The 9,726-nt window shown below is 38.0% G+C and overlaps 1 protein-coding gene and 1 long non-coding RNA gene across 2 annotated transcripts; one reads left to right on the forward strand and one right to left on the reverse strand.

Moving 5' to 3' along the window:
- Positions 1–107: 107 nt before the first annotated feature.
- On the forward strand, positions 108–8,199 carry gpr137ba (G protein-coupled receptor 137Ba). Its single transcript, XM_008430242.3, has 7 exons — positions 108–776; positions 4,487–4,536; positions 4,623–4,845; positions 5,578–5,724; positions 6,442–6,570; positions 7,537–7,658; positions 7,742–8,199. Exons 1-7 carry the CDS (start codon positions 414–416, stop codon positions 7,854–7,856), a joined length of 1,149 nt encoding a protein of 382 aa, XP_008428464.1. The 5' UTR covers positions 108–413; the 3' UTR covers positions 7,857–8,199.
- On the reverse strand, positions 2,706–5,653 carry LOC108166935 (uncharacterized). Its single transcript, XR_001777328.2, has 2 exons — positions 5,539–5,653; positions 2,706–3,025 (listed from the first exon to the last, which is right to left on the reverse strand). It is a non-coding gene; the product is annotated as an uncharacterized LOC108166935 (long non-coding RNA).
- Positions 8,200–9,726: the final 1,527 nt, after the last annotated feature.

A 9,726-nucleotide genomic window follows, 5' to 3' on the forward strand; every position in this document is an offset into this window, starting at 1 on the left:
AGAGTAAATAGATAAAGGAGCCCCGTTTTGCCCTCCTGGGATCAGAGCTGCGGTGGGAAGCGCCATCACAGGGTTAAAGGTACAGTAGCGTGCGTCAGCTGATGCGTAACGTCACGTAATGCGCTCCCTGGCTGAGGAGGGGGTGGGGACTGGTCCTGGAAACCCGCCGCAGTCCTGCTCATCATCTCGGGTCATGTGCCTCCGTTTCTCCGGCTACCTCTGGATCCTCTGCAGGAAGTTGGACCGGTTTCCTTCCCCGCTGAGTTTCTGACAGCCGCCTTGCCGTCTTCCTGGTTCTCCGTGCTTTGACTGCGCCTCCTCGCCGCGCCTCGCCTCGGGCCTGGGAGCCTGAGAGGCAGGGCTCTGCTGCGAACAGCTCCATCTCCCCTCCAGAGAGCCAGTGAGAGCTGATCATGGAGGCCCCGGCGGAGGAGAAGGAGCCCCTGCCTCTGCCCACCCTGAGCCCTGCCGTGCCCCCCTTTGTGACTCTGGGTCTGACGGTGGTATACACCGTCTTCTACTCGCTCCTCTTCATCTTCATCTACGTGCAGCTCTGGCTGGTTCTGCGGTACCGACACAAGCGCTTCAGCTACCAGACTGTGTTCCTGTTCCTGTGCCTGCTGTGGTCGGCCCTGCGCACCGTGCTCTTTTCCTTCTACTTCAGGAACTTTGTCACGGCCAACACTCTGGGTCCCTTTCCCTTCTGGCTGCTCTACTGCTTCCCCGTCTGCCTGCAGTTCTTCACGCTCAGCCTCATGAATCTTTACTTTGCACAGGTGAGTAAGCAGGATCAGACCCGATTAATGCCTCTGCAGGACATGTAGGTAGGATCCGTGCTTGAGCCGTGATGTACGGTCTTGATAAGTATCCACACCCCCTGAAAATTTCCCCTAAAACTTGAGACGTTTGGTCTTTTAAAGCCCATTTTCTTCCATCTCCAACCGTCTTCTCATTAGGGGGTGGGCATGTATCGTTTATCATTCATCACGATACATTTTGAATAATAAGAAATTAGATTTATCGCGGTTGTGACAAATTGAATTCCGTGACTATCTGTATTATCAGGATTCTCGTTTTTACTAGTTTCTCCAATGTTCGTTTAATAAGGGTATCAATAAATACCAGTAAATTTGAAAATGTTATAACATTTAGTATTAATTGTGAATTTATTATATTTTAATCTTCTACTTCAGTGTAACCTATTTTTATGTTTTAATATGTAAAATGTTACATTTAATATATTAGTTTAGTTATATAAATCAAGCTTCTTTATCTGACTGGTGTCCTAAAGAAGCTCGTTACATATAGATGTGTTTTTCTAGAGCAGTATTTGTGTTTATGAGGTTATGATTGCTGCATCATGTGGTCACAGCTGCACAGTTACCTAAAAAAGAATAGGTTTTATTGTCACTTTTATTTCTATCAAAAAAGCACCATAAAGTTTTGTGATGAAACTTTTAGTCCATATCGCCCAACCTTACTTCAATCATCTGACCAGCTTGTCTTCACAGCATTATACTGCCACCACCATGTTCTACAGTGGTTTGTTCAGATTTTACTATCATCTGACCAGAGTACCTTCAGGTTCTCTGTTTCTCCTTCATTGCCCAGATTACAAACTTAACTTTTTTACAAATGTTCTGCTATTAATATGGACCTATTAATATGCAGCTTCTCCTGAGCTACGTCCAGACCTATCAAAATAATGTTACTGGATTTTGTCCCATAAATTATTGCGATAAATGATAATAATGAAAGTTTCCCCCATCAAAGACTAATAAACATTCCACACTGGAACCGGAAGGCATTTTAAATAGCCAAACAACCAGAAACAATAAATAAAATGGATTATGAAATCTGTTTAAAAAAAAAATGCTAATCATCAGCATGGAAATTATCGAGCTCGTTTTAACTTATCATGCGATTAATTGCTTAGTGACGCCTCTGCTGCTGCTTTTCAGTTCAATGCTCTCCTTTCCTCACCTTGGCAGGTGGATTTTGATTAGGAGTGTCAAAGTAGAGCTGCAGACGAAAGCATGCCACATTTTCATATTTAACTTGTCAAACATTGTGAAAGCCATGCGTTCTTTTGCTTCCACTTCACCGTCGTGTGCTACTTTGTTTTGATCCGTCACGTCAGTAACAATCATTGAAGTTTGTAGTTCAAGGGGTGGAAAAACTGGTAAAAATTTGAAGTGGACTTTGTAACAAAAGGTCGAGTCCAGAACCTCTGCAGATGTGAAGTAAAGGGAACCTGATCCCAGGTTCTGTCTAACAAAACCAAAGGAATATAGTCCGCAGGTGTCGATAGGAACTCCTTTTGTTTAGATGGGAAAACTTGACATTTAAAGACATTCAATACAAGTCTTTTCATGTCGTAGCTTAAGGGAATCTTTGTCTTCATGTGAACTAGCAGCTGAAATGACATTTTGCATCTTGAGCAATAAATCATTGATTTAGCTGTGTAACATATGTCATTTAAGTCTCCTGACAACCTTTGAATTATTCATATATTAAAGACACAAGCCAGACATTTCAATAAAATCGATTAAACTCAGTTTAGATGTAGAACAAGATGCCATGGTTGGTTTTTCTACTTGTTCTTTTTTGTTGTTATTCGTTATTTAATTAGGATAAAATCTTTTCAAAAAACAAAAATGTTTCCATTCACACATCCATCTGATGACATCACAGAAGGCAAATGGTTAATTTCTCCTTGCATCCTTTTAATCCAATTCCTCCTTTGTGGGTGTTTATTAGCATTATGTGCTGCTGCAGAAAAACGTTTGAGTTGCATGTGACGATACTGCGTAGAAATGGAGCTACACTTGAATGCCTGAATGTAATTATTAAAGGTCTTCAGTGATGGTTTTGGTCCAGGTTGGTCAGGTTGAGTCGCTTCATTAAGATGGCGATCCCAGCGGCGTTTCCTGCAGAACTGCTGCATCACCCGGCAGACGAAGTTAACGCCATGCATGCATCTGCAGACCAGCATGTCTGCATGCAGACCAGCATCTGCTTCCAACTACAGAGGGGAAAAGTTGAAACAAGCTGTCATAAAGAGAGAAGCTGCATCATGTTGAGACTGTGAGGAGAAAACGGCTTTTATATGCAAACCACTTTGAAAAAACATCAATACAAACATGCTGGGGCCAATTATAACTTTCATCATCACTGGGTAGAAAATTTATTAAGAGCCAGCCGGCCCAAGGCATGAGCAAACCAAGCAGCTGCTTAGGACCCCAGATCTACAGGGGCCCTCATATAAATGCTTGAATTTCTAGATCTAGAATGTAAAAATGTGCTTATTGAGAATTAGAATGCTTTCAAATTTGATTTAAACGTTAAGATTTTTTAAAAATATATTAACATTCAAGATTTAAAGGAATCTGCAAGTTTACTTTTGTAGAAGTCCAAAGAATAATCTTGGTAGTTTCATAGCTACACTGAAGAGAGAAAATGCAACTACAACTTAAATAAATTATGTTAAATGGTCATAAGTAATTAAATTAAGTTGGTCAGACCTACTTTATTTATGTTGGTTCATCTTAACAAACTTAGTTTGACTTCTTGTGATCAATTTAACTTAATAGTAGCTTGTTTTAAGTAAATAATTCATTTGATATTGTTAAAAATGAACTATGGTCTCTAGCAGATCATTTCAGTGGAATAATCTTATGAAATATTTACTTAAAATAAGATCATTTATCTTCTTAAAACATTTCAAATATTCTAATATATTTGCACCAGAAACTGAACTTAAACCCTTGGTAAGATTTTGTGTTTTTGCAGTGATAAAACTCTGTTAACCAAAAATATGTAATTAAAGTAAACTCATGATTCAGCTGGGACAGCTATGACTTTCTCACGTGATTTAACAAATAAATGTGTTTTCTCAGATTAAAATTAGTCAGTGAAAAAACAAATCAGAAGACAAAAAAAAAATCTGCAAAGAGGAAATACATTTTACACCTGCATCTAGAAAGACGCCTGTGAAAGTAACGCTGCAGTTTCACGGTTTCACTTAGCTCAGGATGTGGACGCGCATAAAGCATCAACACTGAGCGCAGGTAACACTTGCATAAACAAACGCTGCGAAACCTGCTTGTGCTCGATTTGGCACCCTCTATCATTCATGTGACTTGAGAGGAAGGAGTCCAGTTATTAACTGCCTTCAGTGTGGGAGGCTCGCATTCAGAATCTGCACCGAAATGAAATGAATCATGTCTTCAACTGCTTACGCAATCCACATATGAACCGCTGCCTTCTCCAGCCTCTGCCTCAGGCTTATTTTTAGTGTAATCCTCTTGTGTTCATACGAGCCACATTTGAGTTTCCAGCGAGCTCTGAGCTGAGTAACTGTTTTGCACCATGAACTTAAAACGCAACCATTTTCAACCACGAGGTTCCTGGTTAACCGGAATGGAGAAGTGAAACGGCCTGACATATTTGCATGATTAATTGTTTTTTTTGTTTTTTTTTATAGGTTGTTTTTAAGGCAAAGTCCAAATACGCCCCAGAGCTCCAGAGGTACAGGTGAGAGCAGGCCTCTTCCGCTCATTTCCCCTGCTGCAGTTTTTAGCGGCTGAATAATAAAAATGTCTGTGGTCTTTTCCTGCCAGGCTGCCCCTCTACCTCCTTTTCCTGTTCATCAGCCTGGTGTTTTTAGTCGTGAATTTAGCGTGTGCCCTGCTGGTGAGGATGTCCTCTGCAGAAGCTCACACTGTTGTGCTCGTGAGAGTCGCCATCAACGACACGCTCTTCGTCCTGTGCGCCGTCTCGCTCTCTTTGTGTCTTTACAAGATCGCCAAGATGTCCCTGGCCAACATCTACCTGGAGTCCAAGGTGAGACTGAACTGTGAATCTGAAGGAAATGATTTTCTCTTGTTCTTGATTGGCTCTGAGACCTTACAGCATTCAACCTGTGAACTTTTTCACGCTTTGTCAGTTACAGATGTGAATTTTGATGGATTTCATGCAATAGATAGAATAATGTAGAAGGTAAATTGGGATGAAAATAACAAATGCAACGAAATATTAACGAAGTCAACTTGCATGTTATTTAATCTCTGTATAAATTCAGTTGTTTGGGGGTTTTAAAGGCTTTTTTCACACCTAATGATCTCTTTGCAAAACATTTTCCTCCTCGCCTGTGGGGGCGCAGCACCAAGAAACACTGAAGGAAATGAGAAGAAAACCTCTGAAGAAGACATGAGCTCAAACGTAAATAAAGATAGTGACATTTTTTTTAAAATAAAACACTGCGAGCCATTTCTCTCTCAAGCGCCAGATTTGCACATTTGTTTTGGTTGTTTTTACCCAGAATCGGTAGAATAAATTGATTACTAATTTTAATTAACCATAATTCTACTTCCATTTCAGAAACACGCACCATCTTGTGTTCATTTGTCACATAAAATCCAATAAAAATAGGCTAAAGTTAGTGGTTGTGATGTGGCAAAATATGCAGAAATATTTATGTTTTTGCAGCTCGCTGTTCATGGCTGTTTCTCCTAGCTTGAGTCGGTTTCTTTTTACCTCGTCTTAAACTCGGGCTGCTGCTCTGACGTTGTGCAGGGGACGTCGGTGTGCCAGGTGACTGTTATAGGAGCCATCGTCATCCTGCTGTACGCGTCCAGGGCCTGTTACAACCTGGTCGTCCTGGCGCTGTCAAACAAAAGCATCAACTCGTTTGACTACGACTGGTACAACGTGTCGGACCAGGTAAATCACCTCGCCGGGAGGGTTTCAAAGTAAAAGTTAAGGATGTTGGCACAAGCAATGATTCTCTTTGTTTACTTTGAATAACTAGATAATTTTTTGAGTCTCATGAAGATCTTAAACAATAAAGATTGGAGATTAAACAACTAAAACTGGAGAAGATTGTGTTTTTATTGGGAATTACAAGCGTTGCTAAAATGCTTGTAATTTAGCAAACTCTAGATAAAGATTATTTAGATATGGCAGGAAGTAATTAGTCTTTTTCAGACAGGCGTTGAAAATCGCCTTCCTCTTCTGTTTAAAAAAAACCTCTGCTTGATATTGAAAGTTAAAAAGGAAACAAATATAAACCAAAAGAATCCCCTAAAATCCCCACATTGCATAAAAGTTAGAAATCACCCACAAGTCATTGAGGAAAAAGCAGGTTCGGTTTGTTGGCGATAGAAAAAGAACAGAGGAGTAAATTTCAGCCAAAAATCTCAGAATTTTTTGCTTCTTTTCTACAAAATTTGTGACTTTAAACTCAGAATTTTCCACCTTTTTTTCCTCAAACTTATGTGATTTATCTAAAAATTAAGAATTTTTTTTCTCAAGTAAATTTGACTTTTCAATGTCATAAATTTCCATGTTGTTTCTAGAAAAATTAGATAGGTTTTCACATTCGATGGATGGATCTGTTTTGCTGTTTGTAACGTCTTTTTTTGTTTGTTTTTTATTCAGGCAGATCTACAGTCGACTCTAGGCGACACCGGCTACGTCGTCTTCGGAGTGATTCTGTTTATTTGGGAGCTGCTACCGACTTCCCTTGTTGTGTATTTCTTCAGGGTTCGGAAACCCAACTTGGACAGGGTGAGGCCTCCACAACACGTTGAAACTTAATTAAATTAATCGATTATTGAAATAGTCGTCAACTAATTTAATTGTGTAATTTTGTTAATTGGATACATACTGAAAAAACGGCATTTGTCAGAGCAGCAAATAGACCAAAACTGTACAAAAACGATATACATCTTGCATTTAAGATTAAAAATTTGCTATTTAAGATTATTTTATAGATTATATTTATGGGTATAGTTTTAGCGTCACCTGTTTCAAATTCTGAAGAAAAAAAGATCTCCTATGATGCACCTTTTGTTATTCAATTATTAATCTGTTAATCCCCCAAAAATATCAACCCTAAACTGCATTGATGCTTGTTTGTTTGCAGTATTTCTTTAGCTGCAGATTAATTTTTGTTGCTATGAATTAATCAAGCATACACCAAATGAATCTTTTAATGTATTTTAATGTTGTAAAAAAAGATTTAAATGATAAATCTGCAGAATATGCCTATTTTTATTTAACCGATTAATCAATAACTAAAATAATAGTTAGTTTCAGCTCCATACTTTCTAGCGTGCTATCAGCCTCCATAAGGGGTAGAAAAAAAGGTTAAATATGTGAAAGTTTGTGCTAATTTTTCTTGGTTCCTGGAGCAAAAAATTAAAAAGTTTCTGACAGGAACTGTTCAACAGTGGAGACACTGCTACAAAAAACTCATAAGAACCATGGGAATAAAATAAAATCTAATGTGATATTACACATATAAGAAAATATGACACATTTCTTATAATCAAAAGAGGGAACTGTGATGAAAAATTGTCACAGAACTCATGGACATCTAAAATCCAAAGCGATGAAGCAGCATTATTGCTAAATAAATATAATTATTACTGAGTAGTGAATAAAAAACATGCTAAAAGTCGATGTTTCTTTACGCATTAATAAACTGTGGTTAGTTACCGCCATCTTGTCGTCTGTCTTCGTCACCTGCAGAGCAGCTCCGGCCTCCCTGGCCACGTCTTCTCGTCCAGAGCTTACTTCTTCGACAACCCGAGACGCTACGACAGCGACGACGACCTGGCGTGGAGCGTCATGCCTCAGAACATCCAGGCCAGGTACAATCCTCTTATTTCCTCCCGTTCAGGAAGTTCTGCAGGGATGATCGATGTTAACGGATGTTGTCTTTCACACCGTCCAGCCTGGCTGCGGACAGCTACGAGTGGGGAAGCCAGAACAGTGGCATCAGCGCCTACGTCGGCAGCGAGGACAGCTACAACTTCTCCCGCCCGCCAGAGGAGCTCAGCCATTACTGAAGGGCGTTGAAGGACTCGTCTGTATATTTTTGCACAGTCTGTTACTGACCGAGGCACAAGGTTCTTCAGGAGCTGGAGGAAGCGACAGACTCTTCTCATTGCCAGTATATAAAAGCCCAGAAGTGGGAAAGTACTTTTGCACACTCCTTGTACAGATTATGATCTGTTCTTAAAACTCTTTCATTATTTAGGTCATGTTGATTACATCTTAATATATTTCCTAACCTTTGTAAGCTGTACTGTAATATTTTAATGTACCATGTGAATGTTTTTGTTTTCATACGGATGTTTATAATTAAGATTCTTTTAATTCATATTAAAACAAGTTTAAATACTGTAGAAATGTTTTAATTTTAATATTTAACGGCAGAGGTTTTCCAAGGTGGGACCAGCAACTTGCACAGCAGCGCCCCCTATTGGTGTGGCAACTTATTCTTTAAAATCTTTGTTTTAAAACTAAAAGTGAATTTAAAATAGAATATGATTTTGTTTTTCTTAGAATCCAGGGTTCCTAAATATTTCTACTTAAATATTTTAAGACATCTGTGCAAAAACAAAAAGTACCAATTTGGACTGGATTATTTTTTTTTATTTATGGGCAAGTTAAACCAGCTCTGCTTTAAGATTTGTGCCAGATTTGTTGTTTTTTAGACCCAAATTATTCCACTATAGACACAAGTTCAACAGTTTAATTCTGTTTCCTTTCATCTTTACCATTTTCCAGACCCAATTTTAAAACACACGGGTTTAGAAGATGGGTCATTTTTAATTTACTTTTTCATTAAATAAGGGAACATTTCATTTATCTGCTGGTCTTTTCACTCTTTAAGCTATTTATAAAAAAAAAAAAAAATCAAATAGTTGCATATTGTGCATAGATTTCATAAATAAAAAACCCCAAAAACTTAAAACCCCTCTGAATCCAAACTGATCAATAACTTTGGCACAAAACAAAGTGGGAAGGATGTAGCAATTTAAAAATGGAAAGGTATAAATTATGAAAATCAATAAGAATCACTTTGTTTTTAAAAAGAAATAAAAATCTGAAAATGTAAACTTTACTGCACTCAGTTTTCTTCTCAATAGTTGGAGAATAATAAAAAGCCAGTTAATGTTCCTGAATACAATTTATAAATAATATAATTTGAATCCCATAATGTGTTGGTTGGAAATCTAATGAAATTAATTATTCAAATTAATGGCTGGATGTTTTGAATGATTATTCATAAAGATAAAAGCTGAATTTAATTTCCTGCACAAATTGTTCAAGAGGAAAAAACCCTAAAAAATGATACATTTTCATTTCCATGCAGCCAATGAACATTTGAAAAGATATTTAAGTTAAAAACTGAAAAAAAATCACAAGATTTAGATAAAGTTTTTGTTGAGTGGCAGAAGAGACGGCAGGCCAGACGCGTTTCGGATTCCTCTCCTTTTATTGAGGAGCTTTTCAAAGATGGCAGCTCTCTAAAAAGCACGACATACATAATAATGTTCCCTGATCGTTAAGACTTCAGCTTAACTATCAGCTTAACTCTCAATGTAAAGATTGTCCAGAAATGCTCTGGAAATAATCAAGAACAAGTTGGAACCAGACGACTAAACAGGTACATTTTTAAAAACGCATTTTATGAAGCAATGCACCATCTGAGGTAGTAATAAAGATGTTTATTACACCGTTTGTTTTACTATTGTTTTAATTACCCAGAGCAATCCATAGGGATCCTGGAAATTTGATCCAGTTAATTTTGACAGATTATAAAGTTAATACTGCAGGAAAGTTTTTTTTTTTTTTTTTTTTTTGAAAAGTAAGACTGAAGACATGTAGGTAAGCTGTAGTTTGAGTTTCTGCCTGATGTCAGATGAAACA

The sequence above is a fragment of the Poecilia reticulata genome, chromosome 15 (assembly GCF_904066995.2).
Source record: "Poecilia reticulata chromosome 15, P_reticulata-male-v2, whole genome shotgun sequence".
Taxonomy (NCBI): Eukaryota; Metazoa; Chordata; class Actinopteri; order Cyprinodontiformes; family Poeciliidae; genus Poecilia; species Poecilia reticulata.

Coding starts and splice junctions, on each gene's coding strand:
- gpr137ba (XM_008430242.3), top strand. CDS start 414: ATGGAGGCCCCGGCGGAGGAGAAGGAGCCCCTGCCTCTGCCCACCCTG. Junction 6,571..7,536: donor GGAAACCCAACTTGGACAGG/GTGAGGCCTCCA, acceptor CGTCACCTGCAG/AGCAGCTCCGGCCTCCCTGG. Junction 7,659..7,741: donor CCTCAGAACATCCAGGCCAG/GTACAATCCTCT, acceptor CACACCGTCCAG/CCTGGCTGCGGACAGCTACG.